The sequence below is a fragment of the Lichenostomus cassidix genome, chromosome 5 (assembly GCF_008360975.1).
Source record: "Lichenostomus cassidix isolate B80296 chromosome 5, HeHo_3.0, whole genome shotgun sequence".
Lineage (NCBI taxonomy): Eukaryota > Metazoa > Chordata > Aves > Passeriformes > Meliphagidae > Lichenostomus > Lichenostomus cassidix.
The window spans coordinates 11,496,804-11,524,043 of NC_139486.1; the positions used below are offsets into that span (position 1 = coordinate 11,496,804).

At 39.2% G+C, this 27,240-nt stretch overlaps 1 protein-coding gene across 2 annotated transcripts; it reads left to right on the forward strand.

Annotated features, from left to right (window-relative positions):
• Positions 1-55: 55 nt before the first annotated feature.
• On the forward strand, positions 56-21,104 carry WARS1 (tryptophanyl-tRNA synthetase 1). 2 transcript variants are annotated; one of them, XM_085061374.1, is made up of 12 exons: positions 56-171; positions 906-928; positions 3,482-3,696; positions 4,765-4,972; positions 9,620-9,728; positions 10,604-10,723; positions 11,287-11,469; positions 12,772-12,872; positions 14,108-14,220; positions 15,280-15,453; positions 18,685-18,825; positions 20,642-21,104. In XM_085061374.1, the coding sequence occupies exons 3-12, from the start codon at positions 3,583-3,585 to the stop codon at positions 20,798-20,800; spliced, it is 1,422 nt and encodes a 473-aa protein (XP_084917500.1). In that variant the 5' UTR covers positions 56-171; positions 906-928; positions 3,482-3,582; the 3' UTR covers positions 20,801-21,104. The 2 variants fall into 2 exon arrangements, with proteins under 2 accessions (XP_084917500.1, XP_084917501.1); XM_085061375.1 differs by having other exon boundaries at positions 106-180.
• The last annotated feature ends 6,136 nt before the right edge of the window (positions 21,105-27,240 follow it).

Here is a 27,240-nt window from a genome sequence, read left to right on the forward strand (position 1 = left end):
TGTAGAAGCTCCTCTTCCGCCGCTGCGAGTGGTTTGGAGAGCGCTTGCTTGGGCTGGCGACTGGAGCGGGAGGGAGGAATGTGTGAGGCCATGGTTCCGGGGGCTTGTGTTTCCCAGCCGGGAGGCGCGCGGGCCGTGCCGGCTGAGGGTGATGCAATGGTGGTGACAGAGGTGCGGCGGGTGAGCGGCGGGATGGGCCGAGGCGGGGGATGAGGCACGGGCAGGGGCACGGGCACTCGGAAAGAGACCCCGTCAGGCGGGAGAGGGGCTGGCCGGGTGCTCACTGCCGCCCCTGTGACCGGTGTAGTGACCGGCGGTGGGTCTCTGCCGGGCACGTTTTCTCCCTCCCCTTGAGATGCGTCGATGCACTTGAGGGCTTTCTCTCTGTTCCCTTCTGGGCTACCTCGCCAGAGAGTCAGGTGAAAAGGCCCTTTTCTCTGGGAAGGGCAGGGCGGGGTGTCCAGGTCATTGGAAAATGCATGCCAGCGCAGGAAGGGCAGAGCTGGCGAGTGGCTTTGCTGTGCCCGGACAGGGTGTGGCAGGGAATGCTGCAGGACGCCAGGCTTAGGGAACATTGGCGCGTTGAGTAATTTTGTGCACAAGCGTTCCTGCATAGGAGCTTTGCGCTTACACAGCTGCAGCATAGTGAAGATTGATACTGAGCGTTTTTCTGGTGGCTCCTCAGTGTTTGAATGGTCATGAATGGTCCTATCTCATCTTGGGATATCGTCTTGCACTCTTTTATTGTAATTTCGTGCATAAATTGATGTTTGCCGTGGCTGGGAAGGTAGGTCTACTATAAAGTGCAGCCTATGTTGGGGTGCCTCTCAAGGCATTTTTCACATGACATCTGTGTGGATGCTACCCACTTTAATTTCACTTTTCTTTTTTTGTTTTGTTTGCAGGAGGAAAAGCAGTTTTCAGGAATGTAAGTGCTGTTAGACTTAGTCTCACATCTTTCATTTGCTTGTGAAGGCTCCTTCTGGACTGTTGTATTGCTGTTGTCTGTGGAAGTCATAATGTTCTGTCATGCAGTGTTTGTCTTCTTGACTTAATGTGAAATTCTGTCTTTTAATTCTCAGGTCTCTAACTTACCAAGTCAGACTGCAGACAGTGAAAATGATCATAGGTCTGTGATGGTCACCCAGTTGGAAAGGGAGGAAGTTGCAGTAGTTTTCTGATACCGTTGCCAAGAATTATTTTTGAGCTTTGTCTCATAGCAATTTAATATTTTGAAATGGATACAGGAGCAGTACCGATTACAACTTACCTCCATTTCATAGGTAGAAAAAGCACACACTCATCTTGGCTTTCAAATTCAAGCTGGGTTATTCTAGGCTCTAGTCCTAAATATCCTAATAGTTCATTCTCCAATTCCTATGCATCATTTTTTTCTTTCAGATCTGTTTGCCTATAGTGTGTGATCTGTCTGGGGCTGTTAGTTTTTATAATAGCAATAAGAAGGCAAGAAAAAAAATCCTGATAAAAAGCAGAACATCCAGACATTTCTTTTAAATGGTTCACAATTGCATTAATGAATTTCAAAAGATTAAGAGTTGTGTTCCACATTGCTGAATTCCTGGTTTGAAGTCCAGTAGCAAATAGGGGTGGGAGTGAGGTAGATAGAGAGAACCTTTAGGTAGCAGTCAATATGTTTTGCTTTTTATAACCATAATATTCTCATGTCTTGTTGTACCACTTAGAATTCTTTTGCTACTTCCTAGTGAAAATGCACCTTCATTTGAGGTTCTTTTTTCAGCTTAAATCCATACTATTCCAAACATTTTAAAGAGTCTGTCTGGTTTATTGCTTTGCAGTATATGTGCCCAGTGTCAGCAGTCATTTCAGCCTTTCTGAATGGAGGCAATCCATCACTAAGAATGTACTGTCAGGAATTAAGTTAAAACACCAAGTCACTGCCATATTTTGTTCTACACCAAAGAAAATTCTTGTTTATATCTTTTCTATTTTGTAACATTTGAAGCCAATAAATATAAACAGCATGTTCCTACAGAAAAGGTGTATATTCATAAACATTTTCTAATATGCATTTATTCTACGCTTTCTTTTCCACTTAAATGTATTGTGCCCATGAAAATAGAGGAAAATACTAATACCCACATAAAAATATAAATTGTAGGAATGCATCAAAGAATTGTTTGATTTGCTTCAAATTACTTTTTTTTTAATCATGCTGCCAAACTGCTAAAAGTCAAGTTTAGAGGGATCACAATTAGGTTAAAAACTTAAGTGTTGTTGTGTAATCTAAATATGGTATCAGAGTTAATAGAGTTAGCAAATTACGTTAGCAAGTGGATGTATAAACTTCTCACTTTTCTCAGGGTATTCAACTGAAGCTGAAATATGGGAATATTGCAGCTGACTGACAAACAAAGCCTTAATGATAGGTGTGTTTTGGTAACCACCAAGTTACCAAATTGACCTTCAAAGTTTGCTAGACAGGTGAAGGCTTTTTACAGTGGTAGTTTAAATAAACGTTATGTAAACATAACCAAGGTTATGAATAGGCTGATTCTTTTGTTGAGGGAAAGCTTTGAAATAGTGCTGAACAGCTAATGCAGCTATTATGTGCTTCTGGGATTTTTGGTGTTTTTGGTCTTTTGACTGTTTGTTTTAATTCCAGGAAAAGGGAGCCAAGTGAATGTGTATTTTCACTAACAATCTATTATGTTCCATGCACAGCAGTAGATCAGTAATTTGCTAGGGAGTCTCTCCAGAGAGATACAATCTTTTGCAATTCAGTAGTTCTTTCCATGGGCACAGAGCTTCCCACTTGGTGGACATGGGCATGGCATGACAGAGGAAGACTGCTGTGTTATTAGTCTCAGCCATCTGCTCATCTTAAGCCACCTCCTATTATTTTTCCTGCGTAGTTCTCAGAAGCACAGGCAAATTTACAGCCTATTGCTGACCCAGGGATTCTTTAGAAAGCAGCACTTCTCACTAATTATCAGTTTTGTAACCTCTGGAGGAAAGCCATAAAGAAGATGACTAAGCTTTACTCTTATGTATCTTTCTTTAGGGTAAGGTACTCTAGTACATATACTAAGACAAAATTCTGTGTCATAGTTATAAAAGTCTCATTATCCAGAATTTGACAGGATATCAGTGCAGGAGCATTAAATAATCAGGAATCAGATAGCCTCTATCAGTTGTTCTGAGATGCTCTGAATCATATATGTATTTAATCTCTTTTGCCAGGAATTTGAATTTTGAATAGGTGTTCTAGTGTTGAATACATAGTGAAACATGAACAGTGATCTCTAAACTTAATTGGTACTCTTGTCAGTCTGTCCATTTTTGTGTGAAACTGAAGCTCACTGTGTAGTGTCTCCACATATATTAGTTTGATATTAATAAAATGTGGTAGAGGTCCATATAGTTTTTATATTCTTATTATGTTCACCTAATCTTGAAGACTTGTATGAAAGAGTAAAACATACTACTTTTTGCCCTACAGTTCTCTTTGTTGCTGCTATCTTGAATCTTCAAGCCAAAGAATTGGAAGAGGATAAATTCAGTTAAGTTGCACATAAACAGATCTTTGTGCAGTCTGGCAAAATGGCAGACAGCCCAAACTGTGACTTGACGTCTCTGAGTCCTCTTCAGCTGTTTGAAAAAGTGACTGAACAAGGAGAGAAAGTCAGAGCACTAAAAGCAGGAAAAGCACCAAAGGTATTTGCATTTCATGTTTTGAACCCATTCTTTTTCAGCTTAGGTATGTCTTTGAGTGCTGAAGAATTTTATTGTTCTAAGATCTATTTTGCAATGTGATGAGAAAAACTCTTCTTAAAAACTATGTGCATTCTGTGAACTATGGCATACCTGGAGGTAGTCACTAGCATGAGTGAAGTTTTTACTCTTGAAGTAAAAACAGAGTCTTAGGCTTAGAAGTCTGCTTCATCCAGTTCCCATGCCATGTGACAGTATCCAAGGCATTTGTTTCTCAGGTACATTTATGTCACTTGCATTATTCCCTGGTTTCAGATGCTTCTTGAAAATCTTTTTCTCCAGGCATTATTGTAGACATTAGGCAAATATGTCGTCCTGTAACTGTACTGACAATCCCTGCTTAATCTTCCTTAAATAATTTAGTAATTTGCCATTTATTTCAGGTTCCTTATTTTGTCATCACTAAGTTGGCAAGGAGAGCTGTTTTAAAATGGGCTCTCTTAAGGTATTGCCTGGGGGAGTAAGCCTTGAAAACTGGGAGTTGAACATAGTGTTGTTCTATTTATTGCTTGCATGAGATTTTACAATAGCTTTATATTAGAGAGGTCATAACCATAACTTCTTGTTCTAGTTTGTCTTCAAGTCTATCAATGAATTGTAATGAATAAATTATTTTAAGGTGAGCCGCTAAAAGCATTGCAATTTAAATTAGATAATAATTTATATTTTATTTATATACCTTAGAAATTTATGGTAAAAGTGCTGAGCTTGTTATACCTCTGAGAAGCAAGCAAGGATTTTTTTCCTAGGCAGAAATTGAAAAGCAAGACAGAGGTGCTTGAATATCTGGGTACTGGTGGTGATTTATATTCTAATGATTTAGTATTTGCTTTTCTTTACATTTGACATTGATGCTGAAAACATTTAAATAAAATAGAGTTTAGATATTATAAATAATACAATTGAGGTCAAAGCATGGATGTGGGATTTTGAAAGGTTAGGACATTAATGTAGTTGTCTGTTTCAAGTATGTTAAGTCAAACAGCTGTTTGGATTTTTTCCTTTTTTCAGGATGAAATCGATGCAGCAGTGAGGAGGCTCTTGTCGTTAAAACTGTCATATAAAACAACAACAGGACAAGATTATCAGGCAGGCTTGCCTCCAAAAGATCTTGTATTAATAAACAATGGCACAACTAAAGAAGAAGATGAGGATTTGGTGGATCCCTGGAATGTGCAGACATCAAACGCTAAAGGCGTGGATTATGACAAGCTCATAGGTATAACTCTTCCTTCGCTGCTACTAAGGAATTTATGTAAAGTGATCCTAATGACCACAGAAACAGCAAGGCATCATTACAAATCCAGATCAAAACATCATAGGTAACATTTAATTTATGTCTAATCTTAGCATTTCCATGTCTAAAGAATTTGCTGTAAGAGATGAAAATGTCCCAGGTACGGATTTCCTGTGAAAGACTTAAATACTGTGCAAAGAACTTTTAATTTCAAAATCCAAGTTTTACTTGCCGTTTTATTTTTTGCTTAAGGACTGTTATTACAAGTTATGCTAGCGAAGACACTGTGGCTGAGTATCTGCATCTTCAGTAGCTGGGATGCAGAAGAGCATTTTGGCCAGGCTGGAGGATTCTTCCTACCCTTTCCTCACATCCCTTATGAATTAGAGAGGGCAGGAATGATCCAAAACTAATGCAGAAATCTAGTAAGTATAATATCTTCTTCAGAAGACACACTAACAAGCAGCCAAGTGCTGGTTGGAATGAAGGAGTTTGCAGCTCATTCAAAAACATGCAGTGTAATGGAAGATATTTTAGACAGGGTTGTTACAAAACTTGCAAAGTTTTTTAATTAAAGAGACAGAGATCTAGGTAATTTCCTTATTGGTTTTACAGTTTGCTATTTTAGTTAGTTGTTTGAAGCTAGTGTAGAAAAAAGTGAGAGAACTATTTATTAAATTTTCTATTTTCCTTTTTCTTTATTGTCAATTTTCAATTCATGTTTAGTATCTCAGTTGTACATTGCTGAGGTCTGCTTAGTAGTTTTTTCTCACAATAGAGCATGCATCTTTATGTGGCTGTAATCATATTTGCTTTTGGGACAGTTGCTTATGTCAGCATTATTTTAACTCTTTGTGATGTTACTGTGAGATCATATCAAATGTATGCACACATTGGCTTAGTCTGCAGGAAATAACAGGACAAAGAAAAAGTTGGGAAGGGAGAAGTGTGCAAAAACTGTAGGTCGTGTGAGAGAAGGAAAGAATTGACTTTTTAGAATCTGATAGTGGACAAGATCTCTCATCTTGTTACTTGCATAGGAGTTACAGAGAAGTGATTTTGGATTTTTATCTTAGGGGGAGAGGTTCTTCCATTTTAGAAAAGGAAGAAGTGCGTAATTGTGTTGGCACAATCTCAGCATCCACTTTTTAGATTCCTAAAAACAATTTACTGTAGATCAGTTCATTTACTTTTCATTTTCATAATCACTCAGTTACTTTTTTTCCCAGTAACTGTATGTATGACCTTTGATATTCCTTACAGTGGTTGGTTAACTTAAAGGGTTTATACTTCTTTACACTACTCTCAGATTGGTGAATTTGATGGATGAGTCATTTTGCTTGCTCTAAGTTCTGTGTTGGAAATTTTTCAAAGAATGCTAGGCTAGCCACTTCAGGATGTGAAACAGTTGCTGGTTGTTACTGATAAGCTTCCTTCTTTTCCTCCACTTTTTAAAAATAACAATAAAAGGTTTTGTTCAAGAACTTGTTACATTTGATAGCTCCTATCTTAAAGGAAATTGTTGTGCCACCTATAATCTGTTTATTTACTAGTGGTACCTGAGGAAGTTGCCAGTGTGATTGTGTTTGATCAAACATAGAAGAAAAGAAATCACTGTTTTAATTGAAAGAAATCTTTTCGTATGATTGTCCTAGATGAGCATTATAGTGTATGGTAGCAGCCTGAAGATATTCTGGGAAGAAGAATTCTGTTAGCCAAGTACTAGACATGAACATCCCTAGAAATTAGTTTGAGCATGAGCAAAGAGCAGAGGAGTGAGTGAGAAAGAGCTTTGTATGTTAAACATGATGATAATTAAGCAAGGTGAATATTGCAAGTGATACCAAATGGTTGAAGTTGGTGGGCATTTTTGCAGATCATGTAGTCAGCCCCTCTCCCCAAAGCACAGTCAGCTAGAGCAGCTTGCTCAGGACCTTGTCCAGTAGGATTTTTTAATCTTTTAATCAAGGATGGAGATCCCATGACCTCACTGGGCAGCATGTTCCAATATTTGACCTTGTGCACAGTATGAAGAGGTTTTGTATATTTAAATGGAATTTCCTTTTCTAGGTTGTGCCCTTTACCTCTTGTCATTTCACTGGGCTTCACTGAGAAAAGCCCAGTGCTGTCTTTTTTATTTCCTCCCCACTTCCCCTAATCACATATTTATATGCATTGATGAGATCCCTCCTGAGCTTTCTCTTCCCCATGCTCAGCAATCCCAGCTCTCTCAAACTCTCCTCCTGTGACAAGTGCACTAAGTCCTTTATCTTTGTTACCCTTCGCAGTATTTGCTTTATGTGTCCATGTCCTTATGTTGGAGCCCAGAACCAGTGCTCCAGATGTGTCTTCTCAGTGCTTAATACAGGGAAAGGATCACCTCCCTTGGCATTCTGGCAGCACCGTTCCTGATGCAGCCCATAAGGCCTTTGGCCATCCAACCCACAAAAGTGCATTACAGGCTATATTCAATTCCTTGTCTGTCAGGACCTTGGGACCCCAAGGTCCTTCTGCTTTCCAGCCAGTTTGCCCCCTGCTTTACCAGTGTACTTAGCTATTCCTCCCCAGATTCAGGATTTTCCTTTCCCTTTTGTTGAATTTCAGGAGATCCTTGTCAGCCCATTTCTCCAGCCTGCTGAGTTCCCTCTCAGTAGCACCATAGTCACCTGTTGTATCAGCCACCCCTCCCAGCATCATTTCACCTGCACACTTGCTGAGCCTGGACTCTCTACTGCTGCTCATGACCTTTTGAGCTTGGCAGTTCAGCCAGTTTTCAATTCACCTTACTGTCCACTTACCTAGACTTACCTATTCCAGACTTCATCAATTATCTCTGAGAATGAAATGGAAGGCAGTGTCAAAGCATCACTAAAGCTGAGGTAAATACCATTCACTGTTCTCACCTCAGCTGTAGTCATAGCATCATAGAAGGGCTATTAAGTTGGTCTGACATGATTTTCCAGTCATAAATCCTTGCTGACTACTTCCAGTCAGCTTCATGTCTTTAATGTTTGGGGATGATTTCCAGGATTATTTGCTTCAGCACATGCACACAGATTGAGGTGAGGCTGACTGGTTTGTAGTTCCACAATTCCTTCTTCTGTCCATTCTTGAAGGCAGGATTGGTATTTGTTTTCTTTCAGCCTCCAGGAACCTCTCCCAGTTGACATGACTGTTCAGAGATCACCAAGACATGCCTGATCATTAAAGTTACTGTATAACAAATATTAGGGTATTCATTTTCTTCATGCAGATATAACAGGGCAATGGCAAAGAGGAAAAGTGCACAATGAATTTTCAGCAAATGCAAATATGCATTTGAGAATGGCAGTTCCCAGGACTTCTTATGCACAGTGAGTTGAAAACTGTCCTTTGGTAAAAGCTAGAACACCAGAGATGAAAAGCACACTGGAATTTTTTAAAGCTTGTTTAGGAGTGGAGACTGTGTCTTTGTGTCTTTGTCAGAAGCTGTTTAGAAAGGCAGATTTTTTTGTGAGTAGAGAGCCTAAAATGTTTCGAACATTCAAATAGGAGGAAATAGGTAGGGGAAAATTATCCATTTTGCTAACAGAAAAGGTGAAGATGGGCAGAGAAAAGGGAGCTGTGCAGTCTGTGAATATTTAATAACAATATTTAGGCATTTCCAGTGGCGTGTTCTATACATCAGAGAGCTTTTTTAATCATTTTCTATGACAGAACATGACTATTTCTAGGGTAGCTAGTCCCAGTTAATCTGGGGCACTTTCATGTTTGCTGTTTCTGTCAGATTAGCCTCTTACCAGTTGCTGTTGATGTGCTGAATCCTTTTCATGCTCATTTGGTCTCTTTTTAGCATTCATCCAGATTATAATTTGCCATTTTGTAATGCATTTTGCATTTTATTAGTGCAGTGTTGAATAGTTCTAATGTTGACTAGAGCAGAATAGTAGCAAACAGTAGACTCTTGTATAGATTTTTTGAATGAGTCCAAATCATAGAGCATTGGTCTGATTTTTAGGATCCAAGAACTATTGGGAATATGAAAAATACTTTTATTTTAGTCTATCACAACCTTTCCTAAACCACCAACTTGTAAATCTTACTGATTGCCATGAAGAACATTATGCATTTCCTTTTCAAGCCTCTTGAGGGGAGCAGTGTCTGCAATCATATACAGATTTAAAAAGAATTAAGTTTTCACAGGAGTATTTGGGATTGGTGATGTTGTCTGAGTGAAAGACGATGTTGTCTGACAGCAGAAAATTTAGACATCAAGAGAGAAACATTCAGAGCTTCATAAGCATTTTTATATTACGGCTTAGAGAGGCCAAGTTGTTGATCTGAATGTGTTTCTTTAGCATGCTTGTTTTGCTTGGAATATCAGTGCTTCTGCTGAAAGAAGACTGCAGTTTTAGTAATTCATGGATGGAGAAATACTGCATGTTGGGAATGCACTGAGCCTCCTAGCGTAGAGCATTAATACTGGAGATGACTGCTGGGACTTCAGGCAAGAATCAGGAAAATCTGGCCATTTTGACTTGAAGATGTCTTTTGTAACCTAGCCTGCATTGGTATGTTCTTGGTATTCCAAGATCTGGTTGTGGCTGTGCTGTGCTTATTTTAATTTTTTTTAACCTTTTATTATTATAGTTCGGTTTGGCAGCAGTAAAATTGACACAGATCTGATTAATCGAATAGAAAGAGCTACTGGGCAAAAACCTCACCACTTTCTACGTAGAGGAATCTTTTTTTCCCACAGGTGAGTTTTTCTTTTATTAAAATTCTCAAGGTCCTATTGGGCAGGCTTCCTGTGAGAATTATTGGGAGAAGCCTGTAACTAGCAAAAACCATATGGTTTGTCGCCAAGGCAAACCAACTGTGCCATTTGAAATTTGCACCTACTGCAGATTTCCCCTGGCAACATTTTAAACTCTTGATTGTGTGGGTTTCTGATATGTCCTCAGTAATCCCAAACTGAAGAAATGTGCACAGAGTGCAGGTTCATTTTGACTCTGTGCCAGCAGCAGAGACAGTGGCCTGGCAGAGAACTCTGGGTGCCACTGGTGATTTCAAGCAGGGCTCCCGTGGTTTGTGCATCTGTTTGTGGTAGAAAAAGGCTCAGGGAATAATCTTAAGCATGATCCTGCCAGTGACCTTCACTGTGTAATTGTTAGCACGTGGGGGTTTGGGGCTGTGGCACCAGCAGATTTCACAGAATGGCCTGAGCATGACTCAGGGCATAACCTCTGCCAGAGGTCAACTAAGCTGGTTGGTTGAATCTATCTGAGAAATGATCCCTGGCTGTTTTACTAGGCCCTAGAGATTATCATCCAGTGAATTAATTTTAAAAGTTGCACAATTTCAACATGAAATTTTCAATTTTGATTTCATTTCTCTTTGAGGGTTTTTTTGCCCCATGGAGACTGAGACAATCCTTTTCTTAAATTAAAAAATGAGTAAACAAGAACTTTTTTATTTCTGGGACACTTAATATACTATGATTTATTTATAAAATAACGTTTGGCTTTATTTATACGTTTGGCTTTAAAAACACTCAGATTTTGAATAAAGGCTTTTTGCTGTGAATATTTCTTACTAAAGAGTTGTATCATGTTTTCTCTGTTTTTTCTCTAGAGATATGGACCAAGTACTCGATGCTTATGAAAATAAGAAGCCCTTTTACCTCTATACAGGCAGAGGGCCATCCTCTCAGGCAATGCACGTTGGTCATCTTATCCCATTTCTGTTCACAAAGTAAGCTATTTCTACCATTTGTGTTAATAAAGCATTTTTTTCAAAGGAAACATTGAACATGGGTCGTGAAACTGCCAAAATGATACATTGCAAGGAGTTCTGATTATGTGAGTTGAATATTCATTAATTTTATTCAGTCTTTTCACTTAAATGATCATAATCCCTGCATCACCGTAAAGCCCCCTTCCTTACTCCCTTAGAATTTTTGTAGTTCCTAAAATCCAGTTCGTTACAAGAACTGGAATGATCTTACATTACCCTGTAAGGTGGTGCCTGCAGCAGCAGGACACCCAGACATTGGACTCAAAAAGCTAAAACCTCTTTGAATTCTGGTTCCTCTGTAACTGGTGACCACTGTGAGGAAACAGTGAGACTTTTTTCATGTAAGTTGTCATTATAGTCTGTATAAAACCTTTTGTCTGTTCATATAAATATAACTGCTTATGCATACAAAGAAAAGAACAGACCTCTTCATACACTTTTGTTTAAATATATGAAAATATTTTAGCTGTGTAATCTTCATTTTAACTTACTTTGGGATAAAATTTATCTCTTCCTATTAGGTGGCTGCAAGAAGTATTTGATGTTCCCTTGGTAATACAGTTAACTGATGATGAGAAATACCTTTGGAAGGACATGACAATTGAGAAGGCACATGAATATGCTAGAGAAAATGCAAAAGACATTATTGCATGTGGTTTTGACATCAATAAAACCTTTATATTTTCAGATCTAGACTATTTAGGGTAAGTATAAATTTCTTTAGAGCATTGTAGTGAAAAAAAAGTCTATATTTTCTCTCCAACTTTGAGAGTAAGCAATATTTTTAATAAGTGTGTCTAAATTTGAAAGCTTCAGGACAAGTTCTGTAACACTTGAAATAGAAGTACTTTTTTTTTCCTGCTGTCTAACATTTTATACATACTATTGTCATTCTCCTGTATAACACGTGAACAAGCACTTGTCTGTGCAATGTGTAAATTATGAAAATGTTAAACAAGCTAAAGTGTGAAAATACCTAAACCACCAAGAAACTTCCAGAGTGATTTGTTTAAGATGGTGTCAAAATCTCTCAGATGTGTTTGCACTTTATCTGCATTGGCAGAAGGCATTGCAGCAACTTATTATGGTCAATTGTTTCAATAATACAGCATGAAAGACTACTGAAGTTTAAAGAAGATCTAAGAAAAAGAAATTGCTATTGAAACTGCCATCTCAGGGGGCAAAAGTTCTATGACAGAGTTCAGAGCTGAATCTGGGCTCTGTTCTTCCATGGGGGGCGATGAGCTTCCTTGAAGACCTGGATAAGAGAATATTTGCTTTAGAGACATACTGTAATGTACAGCACTGGAATGTGCAGCCTACAAAGCAGTTGTGCCTCTTTTCACTCCCCTGACTTTCCTGCCTTAGCAAAGCTGCATTAGCACAGATTTGCCCTGTGGCTGAACAAGGGCAGGTCAGAACTGCTGTTTCTTTTGGTTCAACTCCTCAGGAGAAGTAAAAATGGAAGGCGTTGCTGAGCTACTTCTGATTTGGAAATGCTGCTTCTGTTTAGTGATGGAGAAAGTCCAGCCAGGGAACTTATCTCATAGAAAATTAGACTCTGTAAGGTTGAAGTTACTGTTCCTTCAGACAACATCAATGTCTTGTATGGGATACACACTGGGAATAGCAAGCAATGCAGAAAACATGACCTATTTAAGCTGCCAGAGTTCACAGGGAAGCATAAGGATAAGTAAGCTTCAGCCTCCATGAGGTATTTTGGCACCATTTCCAAATAAAATATTTCTGGGCTTAGACAGTTAGTTCTGAAAAAAAAGTGTTTGTAGTAATTTTTGGGGGAAGGGAAGAATTAATTAACTTCCAAGGCATAAAATTCCTGTTAGTAAATAATTCTTAATTATCATCTCAATAGGCCACAGAAAGTCTGAAACTGTGCAATTTAATCCTGCAGGTTTTTTGGTGTTCTTAGTTGCAGCAGTGAAAGTTTGTGCATACACTCTGCTCCTCTTCTCATTTTTATTTTTCACTTTTTTTTTTTCTCACAGGACAAGTGCTGGATTCTACAAAAACATTGTCAAAGTTCAGAAGCATGTCACATTTAATCAAGTGAAAGGAATCTTTGGCTTTACAGACAGTGATTGCATTGGTAGGGAATCATATGAGTTACAAGAAACAATGCTTGCTTTCACTTTCAGTGGACCTATTTTAATTAATAGGGTAAAGAGATTAGTGTCTGCCACTCATGAAACAGAAGAAAAAGCAGAAAGATAGTGTTTCTAGGCTGATTCTGATTCTGGGATGTTACTGTGGTTCCTTCCGAATGGAAAACACTTTGCAATGAAATTTCTAGCCTGACATCTACCCTTTTGACCTTAGTGAGAGCAAAGTACAAAACACAAATGTTGAAGGGTCCAAAATAGAGAACTACTTTTTCTTTTTTTTTCCTTTTTATTTATTCATTTTTTGCAGTGATTTGAGCTATAGTCAGTTTTACCTGCTAGAAATTTCTGTGCCAAATTTATAAAGAAACTTGTCAGAAAAATTGTATTAATACACATGCATTTACCTATATGAAAAAAGTTGACTGCTGAATAGCCTGATTATCAAAGTGCTGCGTTACTCACATCTCCCATTTACTTCACTGCTACTGCAGGTTTCTGTCACATGGCCAAAAAAAAATTCTGTGTAAAGATGGCATTAAATCCTGGATGTTTCTGAGCACTATTATCATTCTTCCAATAATCGGGCCAATGACAGCTCTGTAGCCTTCACTGTAACCAAGCATCTGATTTCCCCTTGGTTTAGCTGTGCTCTAAGGAAAGATGGTATTGTGATAATGACTTCATCCCATGTTTGGAAAAGTCTTATATTTGCTCTCTGTTTTGATAGGATTTTGATCAGTGAAGCAGGTTGGCTACAGTGTGATTAAGCCCTGGATAAAAAAGAAAACTGGGCACATTTGAGATGCGTCAGCCTGCATATAGCAGTGATTCTAAGATTTAAAAGGAAGCTTATGTGATGACTGTAGCTATTGTCTCACAAAGTGAAAAAAAAGAGAAGTTCAGAGTAGTGGTTTAGTCAATTCTATTTCTGGAAAGGGTAGATAGTTCAATGATCAAGAGACTGTGCCATGATGAACTTTTTCTGAAGTCAGTGTGGTCACAGCTTGCCTTTTGTCATTAGTTTCTATGTCAGTTGAAGCTGACATTGCAGAAGGTAAAGATGAAAAAGTTACTTCAGATAAGGCAACAATGCACTATAAAGATAGAGCTTGGTCTTCAACTATCTGGATGATTCACTTGTGCATTTTACATATTGCAAAAAATTCTATTTATCACTGCTTCTGTTGATTGCTTAGCTTTTCCAAACATGTTTTTTTAGGTAAGATCAGCTTTCCTGCTATCCAAGCTGCTCCATCCTTCAGTTCATCATTTCCACAGATTTTCAATGGCAAGGAGAATATTCAGTGTCTTATCCCATGTGCTATTGACCAGGTAAGAAAATCATATTGCTTAGTTTGGTTTTCATGGGTTTGGTTTTGTATTGCACCATTCAAGCTTCATGGTGGTGTCTCAAGTGTTCCTGCAAGCACCTTTCAGGGGTAGAAACTGAAAGACCTAAAAGATGAAAAGATGAAGGCTTAACCCAACAATCATGTATTCATCCAGTCTTGGATCTCTCTTGATCTCTCTTGATGCACGTTTTTTGCACTGAGCTGACATCTAGGAAAGCAAAGAGGGTAACATCTATGCAAAAGCACACTGACCTGGGGGTATGAAGAAACTTCTGGCCATCTCCATGGTAACTTGGACAAGATGGAATGAGCTCAACTTGCAGCACAAGAGATTTCTGTTGAACCATGGGGGGAAAACCTTCTCTCAGTAAGAATAAAGAAGCATTGAAACAGTTTGCCAGAAAGGCTGCAGAACCTTAACAATTCAGAATTATAGAGAGAGCTGGAAGAACATCAGATACAAATGAGAGTAATAGGGTCTTTAATTTAAATAAGTAGTGTTTCTAGGAATCACATCCTGCACTGTGTGAATCTTTAGCTATTTTAGTCACAGGGACAGGCACTGGAAGATGGTGTAATCACATTCATCTGCCACAATATTATAAAGTAATATTATTGCACTTTGGTTTAGGTCACATCATCAGCACAGCAGTGCCAGCTTGATTACTGATTTAGTTCAGATTCTCTGCTGGTTGATAAAATGCTTTGGGGGAAAGCTTTCATCTTAGGCTGCATCCATCTCCAGGCAGATTAAGCATAGTTTTAGCAACTATTTGACTTCATGTAAAATTTTTTAAATAGGCCTGTTACTTAAGGGAATCAGAGTGTACAGCACTATGGAAAAGAAAAAAGGGGATTTTGTTTGTTGCTCCTCTGAATGAACTGGAAGTTGGAAGTAGGTTCTGGAACATTTCGTTTGGTTTTTTTTCAGTTTTTGATTTTTGACACCACTTCCTAAGGCATGAATGAGTCAGCACCAAACAGCTTTCAAATCACATTCTTCAGCTTTATTCTGTGTTTTTATTGATCTTTGTTTTAGGATCCTTATTTTAGAATGACCCGTGATGTAGCACCAAGAATTGGACAGCCTAAACCAGCCTTACTCCACTCAGTCTTCTTCCCAGCCCTACAAGGAGCACAGACCAAAATGAGTGCTAGTGACCCAAACTCCTCCATCTTCCTCACTGATACACCCAAACAAATCAAGACAAAGGTAAGGACCTGCAAAACCTGATAGCACAAAGATTTATAACACAAAGGAGAGGTGGTCATAGAGTCATTTAGGTCAGGAAAGACCCTTAAGATCATAGAGTTCAACCCTGAACCTATCACTGTCAAGTCCACCAGTAAACCATGTTTGTAGGTACCATAAAAATATGAACAGTCTCCAGCTTCATCAGAAAGTGCTGCAGAGGTTGGCCCACAGCTCCTACCTGATGCTCCTTTGATATCCCCCCAAGTTGTGCACCTTTAGTGATCCTCCTGGTTACAATGACAATTTTTAGTGTTTTCCTTGAACACATATGGGTCCTTTTTTCCATGTATTTCATGGCAAAGCATCTTCAGGAATTGACTGAGCTACGCACATTTAGCTAGACTATCAATTATGATCTTTTGCCTTACGAGCTAGTCTGACAGTACAAATATTAGCTGGGATAATGTATAAAACATGTTTGTTTTTCTGATACCTGCAGAGCAGTGGTGTAAGAATTAGAGCAGTGGAGGCTCATACTTAATAAATAAATATTTAAGAGCTCATGTTCTTAAAATAAATATTATGTTGCCATAGTTTTGAAATCTGACAGGCCATGAAGTAAATCTAATAAACAGCTCTTTATCTTGACTGCCTCTCCTTGTGGGGAGCAGCAAACATTTCATAGTGTTAGTTACAACACAGGTCAGACCTTTCCTGCTGCTTGGGAATCTATTGCTGCCAATTCACAAAAAAATCTGCTCGCTCCAATTCACAAATAAGCATCATGCTGAATTTCAGCTCAGTCTTAGAAGGGGTATTCTGAGTATATTCCTAGTTTGGTTCCAAGTTCAAAGGAAGATCATTCTTATCTGGTGTCAGATGATTTACTTTGGCAAAAGTTCGCCTGCGTTGTGGTATTTAAAGAAAATAAAACTCAGTCCTTGGGAAAGAATTTATAGTTATGATACCAGACATAAAATAACTGTCAAAACAAGAAGAAAATGTATTTATGTTGTTTCTGTTGGGCGGGCTTGGATTAATTCTCTTATGGTCAAACTCTTCTACAGCCACCTGAAGCAACGCTTCATTCTCTTTGGTAGAAACTGATTAAACAGTACCGTTTTGAAGAGTTTGAATTCTTCATGTGTTTGGATTATAACAATTCCAGTTTATTAGCACAGTTACAGAGTTGCTTTTAAAAAAAAAAAGATGTAATTTCAGATTAGAGAATACATGGTTAATGGTAATATTGATAACACTCTTCCATGTTTTTTTCCTGGCAAGTAACTTGTAATGTGCAAAGAGATCCAAGTTCATAAGTTGTAATTCTACTGTCTTTAAACTACTTGGAAAAAATAAAAAAAAAATAATTCTAGCTAATTGGAATATAAAAAGTGTGAAGAAAAATGCTGAACACGATGTAAACTATTGAGTAATGGAGGACAAGCTGAGATGTATTTCAGCTTCTGAAGCTCATCAGAAAGAAGTCTTTATGGATATAGAGCTTGAGTGAAAGACCAAATATTGTTATAGCAAATAAATAAAAAAATACAGTAGGAAAGGTGACGTTGGTCATGGATTAAGTTTAAAAAGAGAATGCTACACTTGGAAAAAATTACTGCTTACAGCATTTTTCAGATTATTGGTACATTGCTAATTAGTGAGGTTTAAAATTTACAGGTAATAGAAGATAAAAAATTACTATGTATTGGAAAAGGCCAAGATTCTGGGTAATCCAATGAGAGGAGTGGCAGCATTTTAATAAACTATCCTTATTGCACCTATCAGCAAATTACAACTCAATTACTTGTTTGTTTTCCCAGAAAGTGTTATTTAGATTTTATGTCTGTAGACATATTCAGGGATCCAGAGAAATTGAGGGGGAAAAAAAATCAGTGCATCACTATGGGTAGGTCACTGAAACCCTCAGTCAATGAGAAGGTGCCATAACATGAATTTGAGATTAAGAAAGGAAACATTTTGTGTTTCTACAAAAATATGCTTTCACCTGGCATATTGTATTTAATCCCTCTCAGTTTAGGAAGAGCTCAAAATGTAGAGATAAAGGACATTGAACAAATTTCAAACAGGCTTACAAAATCTAGTAAGAAGAGAGGTCAGTGCAGAACAGTATGTAAAAACTTCGTTTTACAGATGCTGAGACAGCTATTCAGGCTGCCCAACAATATAAGAATAGATGTCATGTGGCAGATGGCAGTTCATTTTCTTAAAATACTTATCAGCGCATCATTTCTGATTGTATTTCGTTGCCACAAGACTTCATCTGTAACATGGTGGTTGGAGAGATTCAAAAAAGCACTAGACAGTCTATACAGATAGTAGGAATGTTCATAAACTGTAAATATATAACAGCTCCTCGATACCAGAACTAAAAAAACCCTACTTCATATGCAAATGTGTCTCTTGGGAGGTTGATTATGTTATCTCAAAAGATAGGAGAGCCAAATGAAAGCTCAGCATATGGTTAAGAAATTATTTTTTCCTCCACTTAGGAATTTATTTTCTTTAAATCTGTAGGAAGATTAGCATCCTCAGAGAGTTCTACGTATGTATAAAAGTTTAAAATAGGCCAGTGGCTCCTGAATTTATTGGGAGTGAGATCAGCAATTACATCTGTTCATCAGTGTTCTTCATCTGCCTATAGGAAGCTGTGCTTAAAAAGAGGGAGGATGTCAGCAAATATTTCATTTTTAGACTGAACAATTGGGCGTTGGTCTGATTTTAAGCATTCTAGACAGATTTCTGTAATCTTTAACTTTGCTTTCTCATTTTTTCCTTTTCCCCAAAAACAGGAGGTTAGGTTCTCTCTAGGATTTCTGCAGGATTTTCCATGCCTTCTTCATCTCTTTCAAAATTAGTTTCTTGATAAAATAAATATCTTATTTTTTGTTACATGAAGTACATTTCTTATAAGCACAAATTCTATCCAGCAACTTCAGCAAAACAGACTTAAAACTTTTTTGACTGAGTCTTGCTTAGATTATTTTTAATTTTCACTTAATTTTTGTTCTGATTATGCAGTCTGAGGGGTATGTGTGTAGCCATTTTTCCTTACTGGGTTCTGATGACTTCCTTTTTTCAGTCCTGAGGCTCTGCATTAACTTGTCCCACTCATTCTTCAGCTAATCCTTAATAAAGAACTTGGAGGATCATGACACATCTCCGTTTGCAATATAGTAATCCTGACTCTGGTGGGAATTCCATCCTGACCTGATGGTGTTGTTTCAGATTAACAAGCATGCCTTCTCAGGAGGCAGGGACACCATTGAGGAGCACAGGAAGTACGGAGGCAACTGTGATGTTGACGTGTCTTTTATGTACCTGACTTTCTTCCTGGAAGATGATGACAGGCTCGAGCAGCTGAAGCAGGTGAGTAACCAAACTGAAGACATCTTTCATTCCCTGCTGCGAGGACAAAGCTGTACCTCAGCCCTCAACAGAGCTGTAACTCAATTCTCCTGTGAACCTTCTCCAGGAAGGTAATTTTGGTGTTACTCTCATGCTCTCCATCCCTTGCAAGGTTCAATATTAGGATCTCAATTTTCATTTGTTTGCAGTGTTCTTTCTCACAGGACAATCTAGCTCTTCTTTCAAAAAAAAAAAAAATCCCTAGTGTTTTCGCAGGAATCTCCAATACTCTGTAGGACAATATCTTCCCTACCTTTCAAATGAGGCCACCTTGAGATCAGTGTTGTTTAATTGTATAATACACTCTGCCTGTTCCTTATTGTAAAGTACCTAAACACTCTGCAAAACTACAACAGCTCATGTTAAGCTTTAGCTTGCTGGTTTTTGTTTTTCTCTTATCTTCACAAGAAATTTAATAGCTCTGAGGAATTGATTCACTTATCCCAAGCAAAAACTGCTTCATATAAGTTGCATTTTCCTTAAGCTTATCTGGCAGACTTCTGTCCCCAGGGCTGGTAGCAAGCCATTTCCCTTTGTCACCAATACTAGGTGATGTGTGTTCTCTGGAAAGCAGGAGCTGCAGTAGATAACACCCATGTCACATGGGTTTATCAGTTTTCTCCTGCTGGGAACAGCTGCAAGAAAGTCAAGAGCTGCAGATTCTTCTCCAGCCCTCTACTCCTTCCCACACAAGAGCAGGGTTGGATAGCTGCTCCTTCCCATGCAGACTGTAGTCAATTCCTTATGGAAACCTGGAGCACATTTGACTTAATGAGATTTTTTTCAATAATCTCCAACCACTGCAAGAGTGTCAGCCTAACTCTGCTGCAGAGCACAAAGCCTGGCCCACAGCTTGCAGCTCACTGCAGTGGTGTCTCAGGCCTCAGAACCTGAGCAGAAAACATGAACTCACCCATTGTAGCAGCATCAGTGCAGCTGTTTCAGGTGTAGCACCAGAGGACACTTTGAGAGAAAGCAACGTTGGTGTTGTTATAACAAACTAATAAGCAAGAAATAACACACACCCCCCAAAACTCACCACTGAAATTGCAATTCCATTTATTCTTCTTAATGTATTTTACTCTTGCTGAGTGAGTATCAGCAGCATTTACACCTTGAACTGGTTTTACAAATGGCTTGATGATGAGGGGAGTTAAGATTATCATGTTTATTGTCATTTCAAATATAGTTGAATTGCCCCAGATGCAGTGTCTAAATGTGGCTGAACCAATAAACTGTTAGCCTGTGCTTCTAAGCTAAAGCATTTCAGTATGAGCAATGGAATGTTTTGCTAACTGTGAATATGACTACAGTGTGAACATGGATTCTGAGTGCCTTTGCTATAAAAAGGATATTTTAATCGCATCTAATCTCTTACCCAAATGCAACGAGAGAAAAATATGAGACTTTGTACCTCTTATTGCAAAAAAAACAAAAACAAAAACAAACAGCTTAGGGTTACTGTTTATTTGATTGGGATTCTAGGGAGGAAAATATGCAGTTTCCTGCAAGTAATTACAGGATTTCCTAGTTAAACTTGTGAATGTAGTTTATTCAGTCCTTATAATAACTTGTCACATATAAACTTTCCCAGCTGCCTTAATCTTTTAACAGACAACAAGCAACTCTGCAAGTTGCATTTTTAGAGTGATACCAGATAATCTTCTAAGCTATGTGCTTATTTTTAAGACATCCAAATCTGTCTTTTAAGGAAATACTGGTTACTGAGTCTTTTTGTGAATGGCACTGTGTTCAGCAACCAACACTTTCTTGACAGGCTTACACCAGTGGGGAATTGCTCACGGGGGAGCTGAAGAAGGTACTTATTGAAACAATGCAGCCCTTGGTAGCAGCTCATCAAGAGAGAAGGAAGCAGGTCACAGATGAAATTGTGAAGCAATTCATGACTCCAAGGAAGCTGGCTTTTGAGTTTTGAAGAAATGTGTATGTAACTTAGCTCTTGATAATCCACAACCGAGTCATTGTTGTCTTCTGTTGTATGTCATCACTCCCTAGTTATGTACAGCCTGTAATCGGTGCTTTATAAATAATGACTAAATTATCATGAACAGCAGAGTACAGAAAAAGTTGAAAATAGAAGTTGTATCTATTTAAAATCAGGGTATGCAAGACGGAATTGAGATTCTTGCAGAAAAGCATGTATGTCTGCCCAACATTGTATTTTAATGTATTTCATGTTGAAAATATAAATAAAATTTCCATTTGATGATAAAGGCTAACTTGGAGACTGTTTGAAATATGTTGGTAAGAGGTCATATCTCAAACTAATAAATAGTAGGTTCATTTTCTTTTGTATTATGTACCTTGGTTTACTAGACTGTATGTCCTCTTGGGCTACTGAGAACATGCTGCACACAAAAAAGTAGTGAATGTTACAAAGTGGGATCACTACAAAAAGAGTGGACATCTGTGAGCTGAACACTGGAGAAAGAATATCAGACTTGTTTTGCTATCACCTTCCTCTTTGACATTGGGCAAGTTGCAGAAATCTCACTGTACTTTGTTTCTGAAACTACTTAGCTGATCTGAGTGGAGGTCGCTTAGCTTCTGAAGGGAGGAGGTCATCAAGAGGTTACCAGGTCCTTCATATTCTCAGAAGATAGCATAGAAATGCAAATTTATTTTCTAATTATAAATAACAAGTGTTAAATCATGCTGTAAAAATGAAGTCACACTGGACACAGGAATAGTTACTAGTACTGTCTGTTCTCTTTGGCTGCACCATGTTATTTAAACTAGGAACACTTATTTTAGGATGTATTCCAGTGAGAAAATACACTGTTAAAGTACCTAGTGTAATATTTAATTATCTCCTTTCATCAAGAGAACTTCCATGTCTTTGCTATGTTCTATGGAGGAAAAAATCAATTTATTAGCTATTTGTTTTCATATGTATAGTGCTGAGTGCAAGCTGTTAGATGTCTTGTATAGAATGGAAAGTTGCTAGCCCAGACATGGTCTTAGCAAAGGTATTTTTATTTGCTGTAGATAACACAGGTGGGTCAGCCTGGTTGTGTTTGTTCAAGGAACCAAGGAGAAGACAGAAGTGCAAGGCAAATCTAGTCCTATTGCATGAGTTTCAAACTTGTGCTGAAAATAGCAAGGCTTAGCTTTTGTCTTTTTCTTTATGGTTTATGTGAGCTGGCATCGCTGATCTAATGCCATTGACTTCAATGTATTAATGAAAATGAAAATGTTTCCCAGGGACTCTCTTTTTCCATTAACCCACAGGCAAAGCTCTCAGTGCCACCGAGCATTTAACAATGAGTAGGAAAACTTTCTTTTCTAGAAGTAGTGGAGCAGTTCTTAGGGAAAAAATGGCATCTTCTTAAATCCAGTAATAAATAGGCTAAATCTTAGTTACTTTAGACTTTAATGATGACCTTCCTGTTCTTGCAGTCTACTCTTCATAATCTTTAAGCCATATATAAAAGATAAGCCTTAAATTGACTTTAAAAGTGCTTTTAAATATTTACAGTGCGAATTTCTTGTTTAAAATAGTATATGCAGATTTTTCCTGCTAGATTTATTTCATTAGCTAAGAATTCATTTTGTTATTCAGCAAAAGGAAATATGCTGTGGGAGAAGCAGTACCATGTTCTATTCTAGATAAGCAGTTGTGTTCTTCTACAACAACAATTGAAGTATGTTTTGAAAGTTCTAGAAAGGAAAGTGATGGCAAAACTATTTAGTATTTGTTTGCTTAAAAAACACTGTTTTCAAGTCCTCTGATAAATTCAGACCAACATGCCTCTGAAATGGTACAGTTTCTCAAAGGAGTCTTGGTGAGTTCCTGAATCTGTTAATTACAGTTCATGTCCCAGAGACATTTAAAAGTCAAGACAAGGCAGTTTCCAAAAGCACGCTGAAATGTTATCAGGCAAAGTTCATTGCATTATCCTCAATTTGCTCATTTTTTTCATCTCACTGTAATAAAAATGTAGATAAAAGTCTGTATCAAACTTATTTGGTTTTACTTTTTTATTGTTATTTTAAAAGCCTTAATTTACACTTTATTTTTGATCTCTCTTCCTACCTTTATAGGTGTTGATTTGTCATCTGCTGTAGGTGGTCCTTGTTTTGAAGTACTGAGGCAGGTTGCTTTAGAACCCCTTCCAGGTAGACTTCAGACTGCTCCCAGAGCGAGCTGGTGAGGGTCAGTTGTCCAGAGATGGCCTGGTCACAAGCCAGACTGATGTTGCATGTCCCTGTGCACAGCAGCCAGCTCTGGGATGGGAGACAGTCAATGAGAACTCTTCACAGGGACACCTCAGTAGGTTTGGTATAAAACTGGTGCTAAAGTGAAAACATGGTGCTCACAATTTCTGTGCAAAAGCACAGATTCTGAGCTTCCCACAGCTCTTCCACAGTCACCAAGAGGAATGCTGAAACCTACCTGGATATTCATGAGCATTGTCAGAGCAAGCAGGAACCTGATCCTGATTGTGCCTTCTAAGAATTTCCTTTTTCTCAAGGCCACCAACTTTGTTGCTGAAAGAAATCATTGATGCAACAAGCTGCAGTCCCTATAGCAAAGTAAACCTAATATCAGCACAGCAAATGTGGTACCTTCCTTCTGTTGGCTGACCTTCAGTTAGCTAATTTATCAAAATAAATAGTTCTGTGATCATTAGAGTAGCTAAAGGTCAAGGTAATACAAATCAGAAAATAAAGCAGTCAAGTGCTGAAAACCAGAAGCTGAGCACCCAGCTTGGGGTGTGTGTAGTGAAGCACATAAGTGTCCTGTCAGTAAACAAAACTGGGTTCATATCTGTGTGCCTCTGTTTACCGTACTCATGCAGTCAGTTCCTGTACCTGGTGGTGTTTGTATCAGCTGGGAGTTCTTCCTATAAAGCAGGTTGTCACCCACGCACTGGGCTGATCTTTTTCCCAGTAAAGGGTTGTGAACAGGATGGATTGCAGAGCCCTTATCTTCCTGAAATAAGCTGCCTGGGGATACAATTTGCTTGTCCTGTAGCATTTGTTCAGACGACATGAGAGCTTGCTAATACAGGGCAGTGAGTACCTTGAGGCTTAAGAGTTCTCAGCTCCTTGCACTGGCTTCTGCAGTTATTCCCACTCATATTTACAGTTCCTCTGTAATTCTTCTCCCTTGAAATCAGCTGTATTTCAGTTACACCCACAGGACGAGACATTTTTAGTTATGTGAGTGTGTGAGCATGCTGGGAAAGATTTAATAATCAAACTTTGGGCTCGCCATGGATGGTATCGGCGCTGCCTAAAAATAAATGTTCTGCAGTTATTTGCAGTTTGTTTAGTCTGTTCTGCAGGCATTCTTTCACTGTCTCTGTTGAGAGGATGTAATGCCTGAGAGCAAGGTTGGCTGAGAATAACATGGCATAAAGGAGTATGATTCCAAAAATCCAGGCAGAGCACAGATAAATCACTGCCCAGTTAAATGCATCCCTTGTTAGAAAGAGGTGAGGGCAGTAGGCTCTTAAGAGCTATCTTAAGAGGAATTCCAAATTTCAAGGACTTCATTAAATCTTCCAGTCTAAGGATTTTCTGACTAAAGGAAGTTTGATGCTGACATCCAAAGCTGTAACTAGGGTGGTAGGTTGCTGGTCCCAAAAGCATTTTGGAGAGAATCCAGTTCAGTGTTGGGTCATTCATTTCACTCCCGTTAAGGTGACATACTGTGCACCAGCTGGTCTCTTAGCACAGCTCTTGGATCAGCCACAAGGGCTGGTTAGACCCGTGAGAGAGCCAAGATGTTTGTTTGATAGTATGGCTGTGAATGTGTTTAAAAGGCTAGCTGAAGGCTTAGATTTCAGGAGGTGTGGTGGTTTTGATTGGCCCAAAACATCAGTAAAGTATTTTTAACATCTTGGAGAAATTAGGACCCCTCAGAAGCTGCTGTAGTAGGCCTGGGGAGGTGTCTGAGGGGTGGGGAGTGGCACAAAGATGGCTCCTGTGTGTCCTGAGTGCAATTTCTGGAAGTTTTTGCATCAAGTCCAGCAGAGCCAATCTCTGATGGCTCTGAAGGTGATGGACATGCTGCCGGCCAAGTTTGGGCCAATTGGAGGTGCTGGTTACACCTCTGTGAAAACATTTAAGAAGAAATCAAAACAAAGCAGGCGCGCACTTCTTTCACTTCTTTGTAGTTGGAGGAGGAGGAGGTGGAGGTGAAAATATGTGAGGGAGAACAGCATGGAGATTGCCAAGGTCAGTGAAGAAGGGGGGAGAAAGAGGTGCTCCAGTGCTTCTGGCACTGGAGCTGAAACTTTCTGCTAGACGTGGTGGAAGCTATGGGGGAGCAAGAGGTTTCTCCTGCAGCCCATGGAGTCCATAAGGATGCAGAAATCCACCCACAGCTCACTCCAGAGGAGCAGGTGGATGCCTGGAAAAGACTGTGAACCAGTGGGAGTCTCATCTAAGAGTTAAAACTGCAAAAGGCCTTGACTGGGAGAGAAAGGCCTTGCTCCTGGCATGGAAGCAGCCTGGCCTTGGCTCAGGAGAGTCTGCACAGTACCTTATGGACAAAAAGACTCACAAAGCAGCAGGATTTGGGCGGGATGTTGCTCGTGAGATCGGACCCATGCCAAAGAAGTTCTCAAAGGACTGTCTCTCGTGGGAAAAGACCCCGTGACTAAGTAGAGACCCCTTCTCCTTGATTGAACTGACCAGAGAGCCCCTCTCACCCTGCCCCCTGTCTGTGTTGCTGGTTTGGGAAGAGGAAAGGGGAGAGTGAGTGCAGAGACTGCTTCTTAAGAGGGTGGGGGTGAGAGAGAAAACTGTCTGGAGAGAGAGAGAAACAAGTAGAGATAAAGAGTGTTTGTAGTAGAAGAATTGTAGTGATGAATAAATTTGAGAATTTGCTCTGTGGACTGAAAAGAGACCCCACACCCTGCCCCCTACCCAGCTTGTTGATTGTAAAGGAGGAAAGGGGGTGAATACTATGGGTTTGTAAGAGGGAGGGGGGGAGTGAACAAAATAATGTATGAAAAGTTTATTTTTGCCTTGCATTTATCCTCCAATTCTGTTAGGTAATTGAATCACTTTTTTTGCAACTTGAAGCTTGGAGTCTGGTTGCCCTCTTTTCGAGCGTCCTCCTGGCAATGTCCTATCTCAGACCCATGACAGGAGGACAGTTGAGCTTTTCAGTGGTCTCTTTCTGGGATAGAAAAGGTTCCCTTTGTTCTTGTCTAGGAGCATCTGAAATCTTTAAACTTCTTGTTCTTTCTGTGCATCCAAGACAGCTGACAAGTCCTGTCTGCTGCAAAACCTGTGTCAGTGTAGTCAAAACCATGCCATCAACTGTTGAGAGTGGCTGCTGACCAGAATAGTCCTCAATGTGAGAACTCCTCTTAAAATACAATATTCCCCTTTCCCTCCAATAAATACATTTTTCTCAGAATATGAGGCGTTGGATCCAGAATGCTTCAAGTGTCATCATCCAGGAATTAAAACAGAAGCATACACTTGGCCCCTGAGGCAGGGGGAGCAAACTAATATTTCTGAGTTCAGGGGTTTTCCTTCTGAAGCAATAGCACGGGCGTTGGTTTTTTAACTGACTTGTTCATTAAAAGAAAAGTAATGAAATAGATGCAACAGGAAGATGACAAAGAAATTCTTTCAAAATGCACCCTTGGCAAAATACATTTGGCTGCTCCTAACAGTGCTATTTAAAGGGAGAAGAGTAAGCACTTTTAAAAGTTGGAAATCTCGATTATGCTCCACAACTCTGCAACTCTCCTTTAACTCGCCTAACCCCGGCAGCACACAGATTTTATGGCAGCCTTTCCTTTGAGAAGCAAAGAGGCTTTGCATCTATTCCTACCCTCGCTCCAGGATGAGAACAGATTGCCTCCAAAGCTGTGCCAAGCTGCTCCACATCCTGCGGGAGAGAGCTGATGATGATGCTGTGTAGGGCTTGGAGACAATCACGTACCTGCCAGGAGCCCAAGCCTGGCCAAGCTGCAGAGAGACCATTAGCACAGTTACGTAAACAGACCATGTCTGCCACTCATTACAGAGCAACGGGGAAAAGAAAGGACATTCCTGGTTCAGCTGCTGCCAAGGGGATATAATTGTAGAGCACTTTGCGAAAATTACTGCTGGGAAGGGGAAGTTGCAGCCTGAAGCACAAATATGTAAGTCACTCGGTGAATGTGGTGCAGGCATTGCATGTAAAGAGCACATGCTGGAGAGTGTTAAATCTTACACAAACTGCCCCCAGCTCTTCCTTTGGTTGTGAGGATTATTTTCTGTGCCAGTAGAAAACAAAATGATGTGATTTACCAAAACCCCTGATCAGACAAACAGCTTGTTAGAACATAAAAATTCACAAATGTTTCAAGGGCCTAAGCAGCAGCTACAGTCTAAATACTTTAA

Coding starts and splice junctions, on each gene's coding strand:
- WARS1 (XM_085061374.1), top strand. CDS start 3,583: ATGGCAGACAGCCCAAACTGTGACTTGACGTCTCTGAGTCCTCTTCAG. Junction 15,454..18,684: donor CCAAACAAATCAAGACAAAG/GTAAGGACCTGC, acceptor GTGTTGTTTCAG/ATTAACAAGCATGCCTTCTC. Junction 18,826..20,641: donor GGCTCGAGCAGCTGAAGCAG/GTGAGTAACCAA, acceptor CTTTCTTGACAG/GCTTACACCAGTGGGGAATT.